The sequence below is a fragment of the Mesoplodon mirus genome (assembly GCF_964341445.2).
Source record: "Mesoplodon mirus genome assembly, chromosome: 13".
Taxonomy (NCBI): Eukaryota; Metazoa; Chordata; class Mammalia; order Artiodactyla; family Ziphiidae; genus Mesoplodon; species Mesoplodon mirus.
The window spans coordinates 6,876,095-6,899,164 of record NC_138989.1 but is presented as its reverse complement, the minus strand read 5'-3'; the positions used below and the strand labels follow the sequence as shown (position 1 = coordinate 6,899,164).

At 37.9% G+C, this 23,070-nt stretch overlaps 1 protein-coding gene across 1 annotated transcript in view; it reads right to left on the bottom strand.

Annotated features, from left to right (window-relative positions):
* The window catches only part of MPHOSPH9 (M-phase phosphoprotein 9), a gene marked incomplete at its 5' end in the record, with an annotated part of 55,634 nt that overhangs the window by 29,066 nt on the left and 3,498 nt on the right, over positions 1–23,070 (bottom strand). The window contains 8 exon segments of the mRNA XM_082640622.1: positions 795–882; positions 4,336–4,491; positions 4,815–5,275; positions 8,529–8,635; positions 10,074–10,164; positions 14,038–14,161; positions 15,095–15,618; positions 16,320–16,409. Coding sequence (XP_082496748.1) covers positions 795–882; positions 4,336–4,491; positions 4,815–5,275; positions 8,529–8,635; positions 10,074–10,164; positions 14,038–14,161; positions 15,095–15,618; positions 16,320–16,409 — 1,641 coding nt within the window.

Genomic DNA, 23,070 nt, shown 5'->3' with positions numbered 1-23,070 from the left:
TGCATGGGAAAGAAAAGTTATTTAAGAGGAAAGGTTAAGCATTCCTAGTTATACACCCAAGAAAGCTGAAAATGCATCCACATAAAATCTTGAAAATATAAATGTTCGTAGCACTATCATTCATAATAGCCAAAAAGTGAAAATAACCCAAACATCCATCACCTGATGCATGGATAAACAAAATGTGGTGTATCCATACTACAGAATATTATTCCGCTAAAAAATAGAGTGAAGTCCTGGTCCGTGCTACACTATGGATGAACCTTGAAAACCTGATGCTCAGTGAAGGCAGCCAGACACACAAGGTCACATATGGTTTTATTCCGTTGACATCAAATACCCAGAATAGGTAAACCCATAGAAACGGAAAGCAGAGCAGTGGTTGCTCATGGCTGAGAAGAGCATGTAATGGGGGGAGATGGCTAAGAGGTTTGGGGTTTCTTTCTGAGTGAGGAAAAAAGTTCTAAAATTAATTGTGGTGATAGTCGCATAAATTTGTGAATATACTAAAGACCACTGAATTATACACTCTAGAAGGATGAGTTTTATGATATGCAAATTATATCCCAAATAAAAAATAAAATTTTTCGAGGGTAAAAGTTTATAGTATCATATGAAGCCAGCAGCATTCAAAATATAAACGTAACAATAAAACATCCTAAAGGAGAAGACAAGCAACATATAACCAATGCTTTTATAAAATTGTTCATTCGTCTCTAAAGTTCAATTAATAAAAAAGCTTATATTTTTAACATTAAGCCACTAGAACAACAAAAAATAGAGTACTTACTTACCACTTCTATTTGCAGCAAGTTATTCTTATTTTCAAGTGTTCTCACACGACTAGTAGCTTCATTCAGAGCACTATCTAACTGGCCACATCTAAAAACCATATATTGAAACAAAACAATCAAAGACAAGATCCTTCCTCTTAAAAGTATTATAAAAATCTAACTGATTCTCCAATATATTAGGTAAAACAAATTCTCCAATGTTAGCCAAGACTAAGGATGCCATTTTAGTAAAATATATCCAATGAACCTGATATTATAGTATCCGGAAAAAATTAAAAATGATCTGAAAAGATCCCTAACCAGTATTAGGTGAACAAAGCAAGATATGAGCAGGTATTTGTACATTCACATTCATAGCAGCATAAATTCACAATAGCCAAAAGATGGAAGCAACCTAAGTGTCCACCAAGGGATGAATGGATATAAACAAAATGCAGTGTGTGTGTGTGTGTGTGTGTGTGTGTGTGTGTGTGGTGTGTACAATGAAGTATTATTCAATGTTAAAAAGGAAAGAAATTCTGACACATGCTACAACATGGAGGAACGTCAAGGACATTATGCTGAGTGAAATAAACCAGACACAAAAGGACAAACACTGTGATTCCATTTATACAAGGTACCCAGAAGCATCAAATAGAGACAAAGTAGAATGATGGTTGCCAGGGGCTGGAGGGAGGGGGTAATGGGGAGTTATTGTTTAATGGGTATAGAACGACAGTCCTGCAAGATAAAAAAAGTTCCAGAAATGGATACTGGTGACGGTAGCACAGCAATGTGAATGGACAACGCCAGTGAACCGTAAACGTAAAAACAGTTAAAATGGTAGATTTTGTCATTTTATCACAATAAAAAATTAAAATTAAATATGCAAGATATAGAAAACTGCATAAAATAACGTGATCTATGAAGAAATATATATGTATATGCATTATAATTTCTGGAGGGATGCAAACAATTAAGTCTAGGATGTGAAAACAGAAGATGGGGTAGAAAGACTTCATAATAAATCCTTCTGTACTATTTCAAATCAGCATGAATGTTATTCTTATAATTAAAGACTTTCTTTGTAAAGTTAATTACCATAGAACCTCAAAATAAGAAAATACATGGAAGAATTTGGTCACCATTTTGAATCAGTGTTCAGTGATGTGTTGTGAATAAAAGCTAATATTTATTCAGCACTGACTACACACTCAGTCTTTGTGAAGCACTTTGCACTCATCCTCACAATCCTCTGAGTTAGGATTGTCATCATTCCCATTTTACAGATGAGAATACAGAGACAGAGGAGTTAAGTTCCTCCAGAGTCACACTGGGATTCTAAGCCAGGCAGTCTGGCTCCAGAGTCATGCTCCTACCCACTATGCATTAATGCCTTGCAGAAAGGAAACACTGATGAAACTGTTCTTGAAACAAAGATCACTAAATAGTCAAGTGTTGCTGTGTTGTTATTTTTCTGTTGTAATTACCTCACTGATTCCGGTATGCCAGAGATCTCATCCCTCAAGTTGCAATTGTGTGACAATATAAGTGTTAATGGTCCCATCTGCAATAGCAGTGGGATTCCCCAATTTGCAATTGTGAAATCTGAAAAAAACTGCTGTGTATACTGACAACATAATATTGGTTTTTGTCTTCGGTAAATCGTTTTTCCAGTTCTAAATAACTGCAACTTCTCATTTTGTTTCTACTGTCCTCTGTAACACAGTTTTATACGGCGGAGGCCGAATCAAGCCCTGTAGGGGTGCTGGTAGGAGAAAGTGGCGCGTCGCTCTTCATGTGCACGCTGTCAGTACATTTGCTCCACTACCTAGATTGCTGCTGTTACCGTTATAACACGACCACTGATTGAAAACCCGGACTTCCAATGTGCTCCTCCTACATTCTCCCACTGCTCCGTGTGCTCTAGCAGCTTCTAGACATGAAGATGTTTTAATTAGCTCCCCTTCTCTGGCACCCCATCTTTGACCCAACAAGGTCTACTGGTCGGCGTCTTTCAGACTTCTGTTTTCTAACAGGAAGTACCTGTGGTCACCTGTGCCTTCTTAAAAAACAAAATAAAACAAAAATAAGAACAAACTTCCCCCAGCCTGGTATCTACTCTTTTCTTTTTGTCCTAGAAAACCTAAAACTGGCCTTTTTTCCTGGCTCTTTTCAAACTACTTCTCTGCCATTGTACCCCCATCGCCACCACCAACAGCAAAATGGAAGCTATAGAAACGATCAGGATTAAGACAGCATGTTAACTACCACAGCAACCACACACTAGTATAAAAGCTAGTTTTCCGGACTTCCCTGGTGGTGCAGCAGTTAAGAATCCAACTGCCAATGCAGGGGACATGGGTTCAGAGCCCTGGTCCAGGAAGATCCCACATGCCGCGGAGCAACTGAGCCCATGCGCCACAACTACTGAGCCTGTGCTCTAGAGCCCGTGAGCCACAACTACTGAGCCCACGTGCCTGGAGCCCTTGCTCCACAACAAGAAAAGCCACTGCAATGAGAAGGCTGCGCACCGCAACAAAGACCCAACACAGCCAAAGAGATAAATAGATAAATAAATAAAAGCTAGTTTTCCTAGAATTCTCCAAGTTAAACTGTTAACTGGATCAGATTTCAGTTCCCTCCTAATCTTTTCTCAAGGGGTTTTGTCTTTTTTGCCCTAGAGAAGACTTTGTTGTCACCTAGACTCTACCAGTTTTCAATCTGTTTAATACCATTTGTAAATATGTTGCAAGTACGCTGTTATTTTTTTAGTTTTTTTTTGGCCATGCCGCATGCATGTGGGATCTTAGTTCCCCGACCAAGGATCGAACCCAAGCCACCTGCAGTGGAAGCGTGGAGTCTTAAATTAACCACTGGACAGCCAGAGAAGTCCCTCAAGTACGCTGTTATTAATACTAGTAAAAGCATCAAATTTTGTAAATGATTCTCTCTCTCTAAAATAAGTGGAAAGCTATCCCTAGTATAAGACCATTCTCCCCTGTGTGTCTATGGTTTTTTTGAATGAGATAACTGTTTCCACAGGTTCATGAGCGTCTGGGTTAAAGTTATGCATTTCTGGGTATGAAGAAAAGTTGAGAACTGCCCCAGGACATCAATAATAGACTTATTAGGGAATCGGTAGAGCATTAATCCTCCCATAAATGACATTCCTTTACATATACAAAATCTGCTCAACTATCTCAGTATTTCACCCACACAAAACAAATGTCCTCATCAATTATCAGTGTTTTGTAAGAGGATGGCTCAAATCTTTATTTTTTGGCTGCACCCACGGCTTGCAGGATTTTAGTTCCCCAACCAGGGACTGAACCCGGGCCCTAAGCAGTGACAGCAAGGAGTCCTAACCACTGGACTGCCAGGGAATTCCCTCAAATCTTTAAAAATACTTACTTAGGCAAACATGTTTCTTTGTGAAAAATTTCAAATCTAAAGCACACGTTTTCAAAGTGTTTTAACATCACAATATGTTATACTTTGGGGAAAATAATATATCCAAGTTGGAGAAACACTAACTTTACAGTTAAATGATAAGTCTTACCTGTCTACAAGAATTTGATTGGTTTTCTTCCAATCTTCAACTGCAGGAATTTCTCTTGCCTCCAGTTTCTGTTTCAAACTATTTATTTCTGACTCATAATAAGCTCGAAGATCTGCGATGTGTCGAGCATGCTTTTCCTTCAGGTTCTGCCTAACCCTGTTGGTGAGAGGAAAAAACATCATTTAGAAAGCATCTCCTCACTATCTTGATAAGAAAAACCAAGAACATAATGATTCTCATACACAAAAATACAGCCTTTTTCCTTTATACACCCACAGAAAATATAATAGATTAATACACAAGATGACAATAAAGCAAAAAAAAAAGACATTATTTTTTAGATGGTCTACCTTATAAACATTATATTACCTTTTTAATTTTTTATACATTACTGAAGTTCAATAAAAACAATTTCCATAATTCAAGCAGACATCGTAAAAAACCTATTGACATTACAAGCCATTCACTGAAATACATACTTAGACAATATCACAGGATCTTCCAGGGACGTCAGTGAAATGCATTCTGGGACACCACTGGCTGTACCTGGAAGCTGGGACTGACTGACTGAGGCAAAAGGTACCAGGCCAGTGTTTTCTTCATCTACACTGTTGACTGAGATGTCGTTACTACCAATAGTATATACTGCAGGAAACGTGGAACTGGTCCTACTTTCATTTTGGAATGCATGATTTTTCCAAGAGTCCACTGGAGAAACTTTTGTATTTGAAGGATATTTTGGGAATCCAGGTAACTGAGAAGTAACATGACTTGCTTGTGAAAACGAGTCTATGTCAGAGTGACTAGCCATACTAGGTTCTAGAACAGAGTCCGGTGAGAAGGATATTCTGTCATCAAGGGCATTCAAAAAGCCATGTGGCTGAATCCCTGAAATCTGCTGACTTGGCTTCAGGTGTAATGTTGGGTCTAGAGTCAGTACCTAGAAAAAAGACAGACAACAGTAAGCTCTCGCCCTCTGTACTGTTTTTGTTTTCAAGTGAGTAGGCTTTAGATCTCCTAGGGAAAAGGAAGCTCAAGATGAGAGTTAAGAGTCATGAGTCATCTTTCACTGTCACTCAGCAGAGTGCTGTCAACTTTACCTCCGGTGGATGATTTGGGTTGGAAGCAGAAGGGAGATTCCTCTCAGGTAACTGCTTGTTTTCCCTCTGTTTTTTATAATAAATATCCTTCAGTGATGGTAGCTTCATCTCATTACTAGTATTAGACTTAAAGATACGAAACAAAATTATTTAAATATTATCAACGAATCAATGATGAAAAAAGTTTACTTTCCTGATATCAAGATCAGCACCATAAAAAGATTTTTGAAAAATTTAAAATAAACTGAGATGCCAGACTGCCAGATTTGTAATAAGAGTTTGGAAGTCATTACCTATTATGAGGCTCCCTCAGAATGAAAAAATTTTTCATACCCTCTAACAATAAATATTAAGGGGATAATTTAAACCTAAGATATTTAGCAGCCTAAGAACACTTGCAAAGAATAAAATCCTTGGTAATCTCCTTACTCAAAATAAGAACCAAGTTTTGAGGTAAGAAAAGACTTCATAATGAGTGAAGGAAGCAGGGCAAGAAAACTTCTGGCCAGATTAATTTCCTGTGACCCAAAGGGACAGGTGTCAAAAGGTGGAGTTCCCCAGCTCTGTAGTTATATTCGTGTTTAAGAGGTGGCAGACAACAAGAAGTGTTAAGAAAGAAGTTACCCAATGAAAATAAGACCCCTTTTTAATTAGTAAAATAAGAAGATATGGGGACTTCCCTGGTGGCACAGTGGATAGGACTCCTCACTCCCAATGCAAGGGGCCCAGGTTTGATCCCTGGTCGAGGAACTAGATCCCACATGCATGCCGCAACTAAGAGTTTGCATACCACAACTAAGGAGCCCACATGCCGTAACTAAGACCCCACACAACCAAATAAATAAATAAATATTTTTTTTAAAAAAAAAGAAGATACAATCCTAACTTCTACAGCTGAAATCAGGGCTTTGCTACACTGGAAGTGTTACAAACCTAAACTCCAAATATTAAAACACTGGGCTTAAATTATTTCAATGTGGGATTTATTGTAGGGCGTGACAGGGGTACCATTGAACCCTGGGCCTCAAATTTAAACCGTGGACATTCTCTCAAATGAGATTACAGATTGAGCGAGAGATACATTGAAAGCACTGAAAGAACACATTCGTCCTAGAGCTTTAAACTTTTAAACTGTCCCATTTCCAGACCCTACATAGACAGGCTGCGGAGCACCAGGAACTAATGTTTTTTTCAATAAACTCTATAACTAGCTTGTGAAAAAGACAATTAATTATACTTCTTGTGTGTGCATTAAAGGCATTAATTTGTTAAATGTAAACCCTTAAAATTTACCACAATTTCTATAATCCTGCTTTGAAATTTTACTTTTTATACACCAACAACCTGGAAGCCTTTTCAGGCACTGAAATCTATGCCAAGCAGCAGCTCTTGGACTATGGCTACAGCCTGAGGAATCCTGCCCTGGGTGAACAGTTGCAACTATTCTATTGACAGCTCACTGTAATACAAGGTAATATTTTTCACCACCTTTTTTTTTTTTGGTGTGCCGAGTGGCTTGTGGGATGTTAGTTCCCCGACCAGGGACTGAACCCAGGCCCTCGGCAGTGAGAGCTCAGAGTCCCAACCACTGGACTGCCAGGGAGTTTCCTTTTCGCCACTTTTATGATTTCTCTTCTTGTCATATTTTAACATCTCTGAAGTGAGGATGTCTCTTGTAATTAACAGCATCTTACAAATGCCTTTGGTCAAGTAGCAGCTGTGACATAATTGTCACTGCCTGCTCATAAGCAAATAAAAAAGCTTTCAAAATTGGCCAAATAGGTGTCAGCAGCTTGGAAGAAAATCCTAGAGGCTACGCTGGAACCCCTGAGAAGCAATATTTAAGGGACAGTGAATCAGACATGTTTAGCAACATTCCCCATCTGAGAGTCAAAAGCAGGCCAGTCCTACATAACTGCTAAGCCAGGTAAAAACTCAGCACACCAAGGCCTTTCATCCTTTTTTAAAGAAATGCCAAGTCACCAATGCTCTTGGTGGCCCAAGGGAAATGGCATGTGGAAAACACAGAAACCAACACTGACTTCAAAAGAGAGGAGTGTGGAGTGTAAGCTCCTGTAGGTAAAGAAGTTTCAACTAATTTACTTCACTTATATTATCCATAAGGATGTACGAGAATTATAGGATAAAAATATATGTTTAAGTCTACAAAATATAAATTCTAAGGGATAAGAAAGCATTGTATCCGTCTGATGGATGAATTTTTTTTCTTGGTAGAATATGAAACAGGAAGTCTTAAAATTGATGGCAACTTTATATTTTGAGTCAACAAAATATAGTGTTAATTTACTGATGTTGAAGACCAAGAAACACACACAGTGAGCCCTGTGATTGCAAAGCCCACTGAGTCTCCCAGACCCCTCAATCTCACTTCCCCCACCCTTCCTTCCTAGTGTTTATCTGTCTCTTTTTTCCTCCTTTCCTGAAGGACAGAATGCTGGTTCCCGCCCTCTCTGGGACTCCGATGTCCAAAACTACACTGGTCCCACGCTGTCCTGTCCGTCTATGCCTGTCACACGTGTTTACAGCTCTCCTGGTTACTTTAATTGTATCTCTCCTTTCCTCCAACCTATTCTCTCATCTCCTGATCTAAACACAAGTGAGATATATACATCGATGTACACATACTGGATATTTTTATTTCTTTGCTCTCAAGTCAACAAAATATTTACATTTCTTGCTCAAAGAAAATCAAAACAGCAAATTAAATTGCTCATAATTATGATACAAACAGATCAGCGGGAGGGTGTAACAGAACAGAAAATCAAAACCACGCCTGGGAACGGGGGAAGAAGTTTATTTGTGTACCTACTATATTTAAAATAGTGGGCACAAAATCATGTCATTTAATTTCACAAAACACTAACCAGGCATTTTTAATTCCATTTTTAAGTAACGTTCCTAAGATCACATAGGCAGTGAATGACAGAGACCAAATCTGAAAGCAGGCAGATATGATTTAAAGCCCATGCTTTTTTCTGTATATCAGAAATTGAAAAATACAAACTTTGTAAATGAAATAGTGTACACAATTGTATAACAAATACACACGTGCATCGTGGGTTATTAAATTACCTGGCTTGGTGATATATCCATGGAGGAGGCTGGAGCAAACGTCTTCTCTAAAGTCTCAGGCAAAGAGTGGTACATGTCCTCCTCCTCCAGTTTCCAGTAAGTCAGTCCTAATGTGAACAAATACACAGAATAGATAAGGGTGAGGAAAAAGAACAAAAATGCTTTCTAGAGTAACTTATTTCTACCTAAAGAAAATTAAACATGGGAAGTATGTGTTCTAGAATAACTTATTTTTACCTAAAGAAAATTAAATATGGGAAATTTTTGGCTATCTGGATACAGGAAATTGAATTTGGAAGGGAAAAAATTCACATAAATGCCTTGCCATATGAGTCCTAACTTAATGATCCAAATATTTTAAACTGAACTATCATATTATTAAAAGTCAAGATAAATTCGTGCAATTTAAAAAATATTTTTTAAAAGACAATTCCTTTATGCACAGTACAGACGTACATAGAAGCAATCTAAAGAATTCAATCGTTCAAATCCTTATTGAGCGTTTGCTGTACCAGCTGGGGAGGAGGAGGCGTGAAGAGTGAGCCGTGAACTGTAAGTCAATCATGCAGTACACACAGCATGTCAGAAGGTGGTAAGCACTCTAGTAAAATTTAAAAATCAGTGTAAGGGAATATGCAGTGCGTGTGGAAGGGAGCGCAGGCGCTCTTTGTGAATAGGGTGGTCAAGGCTGGTCGCGTTGGCCGTATATGAGGGAGCTCCCCCGTAAGGGGCGGGGGAGAACATTCCACATACAGGAAGCAGCCAAAGCAAAGGCCCTAAAATGAGAACTTATCTGGCATATTTGAGCAAACAGCCTCTCTACTGAAGCAGAGAAAGGGAGAGAGCAGCAGACAGTGAGGTCGAAGAGCAGAGAGAGATGTCTCGGGCCCGCAGGCCTCTGTAAGGACAGACTCCCTCCCGGCTGTTATTCTGTGGGGAGTGGAACCACCGCAGGGCTTGAGCGGAGGAGTCACAAGATCTGACCTGTCTTTAAAAAGGATCACATTGGCTACTGTGTTGAGAACAGATGGAAGCTGCAAGGGTGAAAGCAGGGAGGCTGGTTAGGAAGCTCGCGGGAATCCAGGGGACAGGTGATGGGGCTCTGTTAGGGTGAGAGCAGGAAGGTGGTGACAGGTGATCGGATCATGGTAATTTTCACAAGGCAAAGCTGATTCATCCTGAATTGGATGTGGGATTGAGGGAAAAAGGAGTCAGTATGTAAAGCCATTAAAGCTAAAATAAGCTCACCGTGGAGAGTAAAGAATGGCTTACAGACAGTTTGAATTTCTTAATTCATTTTGGAGTATCTGAAAAATGCTGAGATGATTTTTGCAGCTGTTTGAAATAACTGCAAAAGTACTTCTTTCTACCTTTACAGAACTTGTAACACAAAGTAAGGCAAGTAAGGAAGTTACAGCTACCAGAGGCACAAGACCACACATAATACTTTTACAGAAACCACTCTAATATACATGATTATCACCCTATGAGAAATGCGCACATTATTATTTTGAAAAAAACTCCTTAGAAATATAAGTATCATACCTGTTCCTGAATCAGACATCCAACAATTTGGACTCTCATCTGGTTTGTTGAGGTAAAAAGCTCGAGAATGTGTAGCAGCAGTGAAATCAGACTACAATTCAAGAAAGAAAGCCATTAGTTGCCAGCTAAAAATCATTAGGCACAAACTGCTGACACAAAGAATAAGAGCCAGGTGTCAAACCTAGGCATACAGAAAAACTTTCAGAGGTTCACAAAGAAAGCAAGCCTGGTTTTCCCCATGGTTACAAGAATTGCAAAATGACAGGAATTAACAATGAAGGATTTTCTATTCCTGTGTAATTTACAAAAGTTTGTTTTGATTCTCTGTGGAGATGAAAGAGGAAACCGGAAGCAGACATTATGAGTTCAGAAAGAAAATGTATTTATGGACTTCCCTGGCAGCGCAGTGGTTAAGAATCCACCTGCCAATGCTGGGAACGTGGGTTCGAGCCCTGGTACGGGAAGATTCCACGTGCCGCGGAGCAAGTAAGCCCGTTCACCACAACTACTAAGCCTGTGCTCTAGAGTCCACGTGTCACAACTACTGAGGCCTGCGCACCTAGGGCCCGTGCTCTGCAACAAGAGAAGCCACTGCAATGAGAAGCCCGTTCACAGCAATGAAGAGTAGCCCCCGCTCACCACAACTAGAGAAAGCCCACGCACTGCAACGAAGACCCAACACAACCAAAGATAAATTAATTTAAAAAAAAAGAAAATGTATTTATAATTTGCCATCGACTTCCAAAAGAAACTTCAAGTGCCTAGAATTAAAGTCATTTAGTATAAAAATTAGTGTAAAAGCCATAACAATTCATTTTTATCATTAAGACTACAATAAATCAACTCTGAAAACTGCATATCAATAATTAATATGAACTTTAAATAGTAGACTACATCTTATATGCAAATAACTGGTTACCAGAAAAGGCTAAAAGTGCTTACTTATCCTCAATTCTAATAAAAATTCTAAGCTAAACTCTCCTCACAATATCTCTGGCACTGTCACAAGAAATCTGTGTTTCCCCAGAGAGATATGTGATTTTCATCGGAATTTTTCTTATCAGTTTCACCACCATCAAACTTTTAATTCCTGTTAAAAAGTATTTAGCTCTATTTGCTTACAACCACCTGTGAACCCACTGCAAAAGCAAAAGCACACTAAGCTGATGCCATTCTACATACCAAGGAGGGGTTATCCCCTCAGCCTTCTAAGGCACCACTTTAGCCTCCTTTTCATCAAATGTCTCTCCTAATACGCCTACCTGTTCAAATTTCTGTCGCATCTCTGTACTTAACAGACCAAGAGAAGCTGACTACAGAAGAATAAGTGAAAAATCCCAATTAAAATATTTTGACTTTTTCCTGGTTCTTTGGTGTAAACCTTAATGCGCTCAGTTGACACACGCCCCCTTGGCTGGAGGAGGCTCACCACACACGGCTGCCTGCTGCACTCTTCTGGGCCACAAGGCATCGGCTGAAGAAAACAGGCCCGGCTTCAAAGAGCAAGGAAAGTATGGTGCAAGGAAAGCCCTTCCCAAGAAGCTGGCCTCAGCCTAGCACAGGATCTTCATCAGTAACAGTCTAGCAGCATCTGAAAAACCACATGGAGCCCACACCTGGGGAAATGGTAACAGCCAGTCTGTCCCAGACAAAGGACCAAGGAAACAAAGACCGACTTGAGCTTTGGAAAATCCTTGTGCTAAACAATATCCAATTTCAAGACATGCTTCAAAATAGCTAGGACCCAAAATAAACTACCTTGTATAAAAAGAAAATTGGATCCCAAGAGAATTCTGATCATAAAGATTCCCTGGATTTAGACTGAAAATGGAAAAAAAACAGTGGGAGAAGAGAAAGGATGAACTAAAGAAGAAAGTTCCAACTTTTGTGAATCCACAGAATTTGATTCAGAATTATGCAGGTAAGAAGTGCATTTCAGGTGTGGTGTCTGATTCAATAACCACCACTACCTGAAAGCCACTTAAAACTTGGACATACCAAAGAAACTTGATTCCCCTAATGATTTAATAGCAAAAATATCTAATTCACCTTTAAAAAATAGGAAAAATAATACTTGTCCAGAGATGATCAAAGAAAAGGAAAAATTCAAAGAGAATCATGCCCTCATCACAACTTTACCCTCTGCGCAACTGACATCCCCAGAGGCAGAACAGGCTACTAGGTAGACCTATCCCCCCAAGGGCATATTTCTCAGGCAGTGTCTCTGATCCTTCAGCTGCTTCTCTGATTCTCCACTGAATCAAGGGAGAAAATTAGGCTAGATCATTGGTTCCAAGCTTTACAGCACATAAGAATCACCTGAGGAGCTTTTAAACCACCTGATCATAGGTCACAACTGCACCAATGAGGACAGACCGCCTGGGGCGGGCGGCCAGTCATCAGTAGATTTTTAAGGCTCCTCAGGTGACTCCAATGTGCAGCAAATTCTGGAAACCACAGGGCTACACAGAACAAATACCGATCCACAGTCACAAAAGACAGTGAATCCACCAAGTTACACACCACAAATCCAAAGTTCATCAGAAGTGAAAAAGTCTCCACAAACTAAGTTTCAGTTAAGGTAAAAACAGAAAAAAATGAAGCTACTATATATGAAAACATTCTCCATTTCTGCCAACCTATTCCAATGAAAAAAACAACTTTCACCTCAGTCTCCAAATGCTTTTATGCCACCACACCAAATAAGGATATACCATGCTTGATGGCACACAGGTTCAAAAGAACAGAGCTACCAATACAGCACCAGCCCCCAAGGCTTGATGGTTCATGTAGCTTCTTCACCTTCATTTCCCTCAACACAAATCTGAGTAAGTTAAAAAGATGATGACTTCAAGAAGCCTAAGTATCATGGGCTGAAGAAAGAAAATTTACTGAAAGAGAAATATTGCCTTATGAAGGCTGGGGGACTGCCTTCTTACGACTTCTATTCTTTTCATTTAAATTAATTTAGTTTTGGCTGCGTTGGGTCTTTGTTGCTGTGTGCGGGCTTTCCGTAGCTGCGGCGAGCAGAGGCTGCTCTTCATTGCAGTGCATGAGCTTCTCATTGCGGGGGCTTCTCTTGTTGTGGCTCGCGGGCTCTAGAAGCACAGGCTTTAGTAGTTGTGGCGCACGGGCTTAGTTGCTCTGCGGCATGTGGGATCTTCCCGGACCAGGGCTCGAACCCGTGTCCCCTGCATTGGCAGGCGGATTCTTAACCACTGCGCCACCAGGAATGTCCCCACAACTTCTATTCTTTAATAGATCTTTTTCAAAGGAAGATGGAAAGACTATATTTAGGATGGCCAGTTTCTAAAGGAATCAAGTTTGTAGAGAGACTTGACTTTGCGATTTCAATGTATTATATACTAAACAATGTTATTCTATGACAATTTAGGCCAAAAGGTCTTTAAAGATGTTTAAACCTTACTCAGTAGCTACAGCTCTTTAACAAAAGCAGCTGCTATATGATCAAAAGGAATTTAAATGAATGTTTAGAATTTAAACATTCAATCTCTTACAATTTGGATTATAAATTCAGAGTTGTCCAAGCTTCAACTGTTTTTATAATGGCATCTTAAAGCATTCACACATAGAGTACTACTTATTACAACTTAACAGTAGAACAAATTATTTGAGGGTTTTTAAAAAAACAATGTATTACTCTCTGGCTAAATGTAAACATTTGCAGTACAAAGAGAATTAGGACCTTTACGAAATGTTTCATTTTTTTTTTTAGTAGTACTTTATCCCTCATTGGTTTTGATTTCCGGCCTACTAAAGAACCACTAATTGGAGCATTGTTTCCCATCCTTTGAGACACCAAAAAAGATATGTCAATGGAACAAATTAACAATACAAAACAAAGGGCAAAAAACTTATGTTAATGAACATGTGGTAAACTCAACATAATTATCCTAATTGTCCATAGATGAAGCATGCCAGAGTCAAGTGACTGATCACCTACTTTCTCAATTGGTGATTTTTTGGTTTGCTCACTTCCTTGCATAGATTTTGAACACCCCTCTTCTTTATGTGCTCTCTTTGGTTGGTTCTGCCTCAGCATTTGAGCCCATGATGTTATAGATTTACTATTTAAAAAGAAAAAAAACAAAACACCTCTCTTTAAATGCTGTCCTTCACAAATAAAACTAAACACTAGTAGATACTATGTCAGTGGAAAATGCTTTGAGTTGTTTTTCTAATAGCAGAGAGAGGATGGATTTTTATTGATTCACATAAATTTCTTTTTACAATATCTTACTATTAAAGGCAAAATGAAAAAAGACTGACTAGCAGTGACTAACAATACTTATAGTCTGTAGCCATGGAACAGAACAAAAACCACCGCAGTGGCCCCTTCAAGTACTCAGTATATCTCCACAGTGAAAGCATACTTATTTAGATGGACTTATAATTATACTTATGGGTACCCAAGATTGTGTTGCCACAGCAAAATACCTTACACTGGATGACATATTTCAGAGACATAAAACGGAACATAATTTTAAGTGATTATTTGCTTTACAAACATTCAGCCAAAGTTTCTTTTACCAAAAGTTTCTTTTACCTGGGTCGATCAAAATGTCATTTAACTTACAAAATCTCTTCTTATAAACAAAAAACATAAAACTGAGTATGCTTGTATATAATTTTCTGTTTTAAATTATATGAACATGTGCGACAAAATTCCACTGTTGATGCAGTCCTATACTCTAATTTCAGCAAGTCGATAGTGACTAGAAAATACAAAAGGTATTTTTCTGGCAAGGCCTCTCACCTTAAGAGTTTTAGTAGTCTTATAACATTGTAAATGGGAAGACAGATGTCGTTAGCATGCGGTGTGCTTTGTTAATTTCAGTTTTTTCCACAGGCAGTAAATAAAACAATTTGATAAAACTGATAGACATTCGAACACATCTCATTCCAACTAAAAGGAGCGGTATTTACTAAACATGTTTAGCTTATTATAAACGTAATAAACAAGTCAAACTCCCTTCAAGTGATGGAGAAATTCTACTTACTTATCTGTTTTTCCACTGTATACTTCCGAAATCTTATTTTCACCAAGAAAACTGTGTTCAAATTCACCAGGAAAAATGGGAGTATCCTCCTTTAAGGATGCACAAAACTCTTCATTTGTATGTATAGAAACACTCTGGTTTCTCCCACCATCTACAAGTGACTCCGTTTGCACCACCGGTACTCCAGCCTGTCCTTTAGAAACCTCTGCGTGCTCCATGAATTCCTGAGCGTCCTTAGATGTGTAGGTATTTAGTTCTGAGGCACAAAAGGTACCATACCCACTGCTCACTGAGCTACTATCCACATTGCAGTCTGGTTGTGACACGGATGTTTCCTGCTGCATTTCAGGTTCTTTAGACTTGGGATAACTGAAAACAGATTCATTTCTCTCACTGTTTTCAGAAGAAAAACCCATTTGACTTTCTGAAGATATCTGTCTGCTTAAAGAACTTCTATCACAGGAAGCCCAGGAAGCATTATTGGTCTGTAACTTGACTAAATTTTTTATCTCCTTCTGTATACGCTGAAAATAAAAAGTTACAGAGTTGGCTAAGGATGTATATTAACATCACATTTTTATAAATGTCTTAAAATATTGCATTTAAAAATAAGAGATATTACCCTAAAGATGACACATGTGCATTATATTTAGTTTATAAACAAAACTGATATAAAGAACTAACTAATTGGGACCTTTGAGATGGCCCACACTCTGGCATTTCTCCCAGGGCCACTCTCACCTTTTGAGACAGACCGAGTCCTATATTTGGAATGCGTACCTCTAAATAAATAAATCTACTTCTTGCCTATCACTTTGTCTCTCACTGCATTCTTCCTGGGATGAGACATAAAGAACCTGAGCTTCAGTAAGTGCTGACACCAGGAACTCAGGCCCCCACCCAGGTGGAGGATGGAATGATGATGCTGACCCTCCGGACTTCAATCAACTAAAGCTTGGACTCTGTGGACCTTTGTCCCAATTCTACGCTGAGTTCTCCTCTGCTTAAGCCCCCTCACGATTATGCACGTACCCTTAGTTTAAAACTTCCCCAGTTTTGCAGTTTGGGGAGACACTGCTTTGGGAAAAGATCCCCGGTGTTCTCCTTATTTGCTGCAAGTAATGAATCCTTCCTTCTCCCCAAAAAAAGGGGGAAAAAAAATTAACTAAGTGGTTCTTCTGCAAATCTTACAATATAAAAACAAGAATCAGTATAAAGAACTTACTTGAATTTGGTTGTGGAACTGTTCCTGCTGGGCAACTATCTGCTCTTGGCATTGTTTTTCCACCAAATTGAATAGTTGTAACCACCTGGTCTAGTAAATTATAAAATATTTTAGTTAAACATAAATTTTTAACCTAATACTTCACAGAAATATTCCTCCAGTGGGAAAGAGACTTTTTTAAAAATGTATTTTTAATGTAAAAGTCATAAGCTAAATTAATTATAAAACTATATTTAATGCAAAAGTACACGGACATAGGCTTGGGCACCCCTTTCTTATGTTACCCGTGGTCTGGGTAAATTTGAGGGTCTGAGTAAATCTTCTTTTTCAAATGGCATCTTGATTTGATGTCATCTGCTACCATTTCTGATTAATCAATAACTGCTGCCAGCTGTACTTTACATTTGTCTTAAGTTCCTCTTCCTTTCCTCGTAACACCTAATGGTTTTCTTAAACACTAACCTGGACCCAGAAAAAGAATCCCACATCTTAAAACAACAAATAGTTTAGTAGTAGGAGAATTCGATCCCTAATTTAGTTGTTCTTCAAGTTAAAAAACCTTTTTTAGAGTCAGATATTAAAGCACTGCAGCTGAAAAAGAATGAAAAAATGACTCTGAAAACCTATGGAAGTGACCTATAATTCCCTTCACGGCCACTTTTAGGTCCTGATCCATCCTGACCCCCAAGAGTAGTTAAGTGCTCTTATAACTAGACTAGGCCAAAACACGGGAGGAGAGGGGGCATGGACTTCTCCAGAGGCTGAATTCAATCTAAAGGCTGGTCTACTTTCAGTAACAGACCGTATGTAATAACATGCAGTGTCAACAAGCAGCTACCACAGCTGGCTTCCCTGTTTAAAACCTTGCGGTGCCTTTCCACTCCGGTCATTCCCTACAGCGCCCTGCGTGATCTGGCTCGTCTAGGCCTCCCAGCTTCATCTCAAGTCTGTCCCTTTCCCGACACGCACCAGCGTCGCTGGCCCCCTTCTGTCCCCTGGACACGCCAGAACTGTCTTCCGCCTCAAAAGTCTCACACTAGCTGTACCCTCTACCGGGAAAGCCCTCTCCGCAGCTCTCAACATGGCTGGCTTCTTCCCGCCCTGCGATTTCAGCTCAATTATCATCGTCTCTCGAAGAGTTTCCCGGACCACCCTCACAGTCGCTCTCTCTCTCTCTCTCTCGGCACCCTGTTTAGTTCCTTCGGAGCGTTTACCACAGTCGGAAAGTCTCTCACTTGTTCTCCTGGTTAGCCTGTCTCTCGCCCACCCCGCGCCCACCCCATCTCCAGCACCTAGGACACGAGGCCAAGAGTGGACACTCAGATACACAGTCTAAACGAGTGTGTAACAATGGATACCTACTAGCCGTGCTTTTCTTGGTATTACAGACTACACAATCCAGAGACCCTTCAGGTTCATGGTGAAAGCCACTTATACAACAGAATTAAGTTGAAACCTGTATAACGGTATTAAGGTAAAGGGGAGAAAACCTCAAGACTGGAAAAGGAAGCCTTAAAATGAAATACGATGGTACTGATAGGAAGCGTGAATTCTGAATCAACTGACTTCAGGACAAGGTGGGTTAGACCAAATCAAGTCCCTTACCTTCTCAACTTATAAAGTATCTTATATTAATCAAAACATAAAAGAAATCATCAGGCAACAGTTTTCTTATTCAGTTATACCCCTATGCCTTTAGGGGTTATTTTTATCCTAATAAAGTTATTATTCACATAAAACTAAATTATGATAGAATAACAATTTACTTAACAAAAAATGGCTTCATAGTATGTGAGACACTTGAGATTAATCACATCCTTATCATCATTTTCTTATTTAGGATACAAATGAATAGAGTTCATTCAGGCCGTAAATTAGTGGAGACTTTGTTTTTCCAAGTCAGCTTTTATTGTTAATGTTTTAATTTTAAGTAAGCTAATTTAAGGATATTTTTTAAACTGTGAATAACATTATACACTTAATTATTAAGAAGGGCTATTATTCATTTCCAACTAAACCTATGTATACCACCGGCACCTTACGTACTGCTGGAGGGCATGGGCGCCGAGGTTTGCCCTGAGCCCGGGTGCCTGGCGCTATGAGCCTGAACGGGGCTGCTACCATCCGCTGCTCTAGTCTGGCCTGGGAAACTTCCCATGGGCTTTTCCCAGGCCAGACTCCCACCTCTCCACCAACAACCTGGGTGGTCCTGAACAAGTAAATTTAACTTCCTTATGCCTCAGTTTCCTAATTTATAAAAGGGGAACAGCAACACCTCATAGGTGGCTGAGAGGACTGCATTTTAAATTTAAATGTGATGCACGTAAAGCAGTGGTCTCAATGGGGGAAGTATATTTTGAAAATCTGTGAGGTCATGGTTGTCACAAGGATAGCGGGAGTACCACTAGCATTTAGTGGGCAGGATCCAGGGATACAAATCACAGGATAGTCCCTGACAATGTGTCCATTTTATATTATAAAAATGATATATATTTTGCATAGTTTTCAAATCACCAAATTGTCCAGGAATGCAACTACCAAGATGTTTCAGAACTTGCTCAGAAATGAGTCACCATTTCAAAAAATCATGTCACCAGTTGCAGTGCGGGATCATCAGTGCAAGGCAGATGTATCAGTCTGTGTTGATAGCTGCTGCGTTCAAGGTGAGTCTACCTAGAGGTAAACACCAGACTGCTGCTACATTATGTTTTCTAATGTGGATATGTCTGAGTATTTATACATTTACATATTATCTTATTATAAGTAACTATTATTCCTCTTTTATAGCACAGTTAGGACATTACATTGATTTTTTTTTTCAAGCAGATACAGGCAGGTTATATTATCTGTGAATTTAATTTCAGGACAATATAAGTTGATGTTATTTTGAAAACTGTTATAAAAAGAGGGCTTTGGGTCCAATAAGGTTGAGTGCCACTGACAGAAAGTATCTAGTATACTGCCTGGCAAATACTCAATAATTATCACATAACTATTACTATTATATACATAATCAGTAGTGCTAAATTGTTAAAATGCTAAAATAATTTAGTTAATGATGTGCTTTTAAATTTTTCTTACAATCATAGAAATATTAGCAAGTACTTAAGAATGTATTAAAGTATTTCTATGGAAATGCCTTAAAAGATTCTTTCCTGATCTAATAAAAATACATAACCTTCCCAAGTTTAAGCAGTGATAAACTTAAGAATCCCAGAAGAGATGCTTTATAAAGGAATTCTAAAGAATCAGGTCATCCCCAGATCTCTTCCAGAGCTCTGTGGAGGTTTAGTTCTTTACTGTAATAATGTAGATTCGTTTCTTATAAGTGGTAGAAATCTGACAAATGTTACTATTCCAAAAGAAAGATGTAAACATGAAATTCAGGAAAGAGTCAGGAATAAGACTTGCGCTGTCATTACCTTCCCATTCTTTCTAAATCATTACCCTAAAGCATCAGAGACTTTTATTTTCATAGGCTATGAAAACACACAAAACAAATTCAAGAAATTTTACTGAAATGGCTAAAAAAGTATTTCATATTCTGTCAAAGTAAGAAATAGCTTAAGAAGTTCTTCAGTGAATAATCAATTATATGTCTACATTATAAAAATTAAGTAGTCAATTAATACTGAACAGAATAAAAATAATCTGTTAGATCACAGGAGAACAAAGGGCAGAAAGAAAGAAACCAGTTCAAATATTAAAAGGTGTAAGTACCTGGTTGGTATTCTGGCTTGTAATCATCTGTGTCTTAAATTCACAAATATATTCTGATTCTGATTTAAGATGTTGATTTCAAAGACTAAAAGTAACAATTTCTACTTAAAAATGAATTTGCCAGAAGTCAAGCCACATTGATGCAATGCCTCATTTTTTTTTTAAAGCATATCAATTCAGGTATTATAAGCTAATGAGTAAGTATACTAGGGGAAGCATTTCATAAAACATTCCATTATTATTTACATCATTTTACAATGGCATTTTATAGGTCTTTTGCATTAGCACATACTGATTGTTATATGGAAAAAAAAAGGTATCAAAACTTAAAACTCAGTTTTCTTTTAAGTTTGCCATAATAGTCATTTTTATAACTCCAATGGTTATGGATAATGAATATAAGTAATTACACTTAGGGGTGGCTGCTGCTGAATTCTTAAACCAGATAATCTTTTATTCCATTTATTCTACATAGTTTTAAAACTATGATTAACACTTATAACAAAATCCACTGCTCTCTAAAGAATTTAATAATAATATTTTACACATTTCTACGAAGTGTTACCAACTGTAGCCTTGGAAAAGTCTATCTTGGGCATTATTCCATGAAACAAAACTTATTTATAAGTATTCTTTTAACTGTTAAATTTTTATGTCACAATTTAACCTATGGACAAAAAAAAGAACCACTTGACCTGAACAACCAATATAAGTCAATGTAGCACAGCTAAATGCGATAAGGTATTAAACAGAAGCCTTACTTTATAATTAGAAATATTTCAAAGTGGATTTAGGTTTTACAAAATGATGACAATTCTGTATAAGTTACTTAAAAGATCAGAATTAGTAACAATATCAATAATTTTGGAATTCTCATTTTTATGAACAAAGACAATATTTTAGTTCATATTTGAAGTATAAATTAGAATGTCTAATCACTAATATATTGTTAAAACATACCTTTGATCATTTTTCACATTTGTTCTATATTGTTCCCTAATTAATATCCTTGACCACTTTATTCTAGCAATAACTTAAGTATCATGCTCTTTAGGATATAAATTTCTAATAATTTAGAGTTTAGTACAGGCATATTTATAAATAGAACTATTTTTCTAATTCCAGAAATAAAACAAAACTAGATACCTCACAGTTTTTCCAAAGTTCCGAATCAGTCTTTCCACTGTTTTGTAGCTCTTGCATTAAAGAGGTTAGGACTTCAACTGTACCTTGAATTACAGACGGTCTGGTCTTCCCTGAGAAAGAGGATACCCCATTTGTACTAAGGTGGGGACTACTTCTGTTGAAACATAAATAATTCAAATGGTTTTCTTCATTCTACCAAAGTGTTGAATAATTCAGCAGTTCAAGATTTAGCAGAGCAGTACAAAACTACTGATATTTAATCCTTCTTAATGGCACCTCATTTGCTGAAAATCTGATCACAAGTTTGTCCATGAAGGGAAAACAGCAGTGAAAAGACAGGCAGCACTTAATTGTTTCTTAAGAACGCAACAGAAAAACCTTCTTCAGAAGCGAGAGAGCAGTCCAGAGTAGAGCAGAAAATAAAAGTTTCTGCTAAACAATAAGAAAAATTCTAAGCTGCTCCGATCTAAATTATTCCAGAGCATTATTTCACCCCACTTTAAGAACAGCCCTTTATTGTTATGGAGATTCTTTCTCCATTGCCCAGAATTACAGTCAAGTCTTGTTAACTGGATCCCCCTAATTTGGTGTGATAAGGTGATGCTTATCTTTGCACCGTCTCTGAATAAAAGTAGTGCCAACCAAATTAGCAGCAAATATTCAGGACTTATTTAGCCTATTCAGTGCATAAAATAGCACTGATTCTTTCCAGGAGGACTGCTTTTCCAAATCTGAGATGAGTTTATTTCAGATTTGTTTTATAAACCCACAAGGCATAATTAGGGACATTAAAATTTATTTAAATTCTAACCGTTGAAAGGTCACTTTATTTATTGATACTCTGATTTGTTTCACAAACAATTTGCAAAAAAGAGGACACTAATGAAAATAACAGTAAAATAATAAAGAGAATCAGAGAAAATACTAATAAAAATTCAAGGGAAAGAACATAATATGTTGTCCATTAAGTGTTAAATATACAATTATAGTTGTGTAATAATCAAGTTTAAATTTGGCCAGTTGAACTGCCAGTCACAATGAAAAGGGAGATGGTTCAGTTACATAATTTTCATTAGAAAGGCACATTTAAGTTCCTCCAAGTAAATCAAACACTATGTTCTAAAAGGGGTTTCTCCTAGAAGTGGGTTTCAAAGGGGCTGTCAAATGATACAGGAAACAAAAAGCATGGCCAACATTCAGGAAGTGGGTATAGATTACAATGGCAAACATTTCTGGACCTTATCCCATGCTTTTTTTTCTCCCCCTTTCCTCCCTATTTTAATTTATGCTTTCTCCTCTTCTTTTATGTATTCTTGTAAGCTGCCTTAAATTCCTCCTGAGGCCAAAGAATGAACAAATTTTTAAAGGAATTAATTTATTTAAAATACACAATTTCTTCAAGACCTATTACTGTGTGTAAATTTGCTCCTTTACCAGTAGGCCCCAGATTGCTGTGCTTTTGTTTTATTATACCTGCTTTTTATAGGTGATCTCCTCTCCAGTGGTCCCTGCCTCTTTACTGTTTTTAACCTACTGTAATTTAGAAACCAAATAATCAACTTGCCAGACTATGTACAAAATGAGAATAAACAGGCCCTGATTAAAAACAAACCAAACATGGGATAGTTTAAAAAGAAAATGCATAAAACGCATTGTTTGATAGCATCTACTTTGTCAACTCAGAGCCCGCTTTTTGCTTACTTCCTAGTATTCAACTTTAATTGCTACTTCCCAGATTGGTGAGGTATTTCTGCAATATGAAACATTATTTGTCCTCTTAACTTCAAAATGGAGAAACAATATTTAGACAACTAAATTTTAAAGATATACTTGTAATTTACCGAAAACAAAAAAAGTGTAAAAAAACTCCAACTAGCAAAACAAA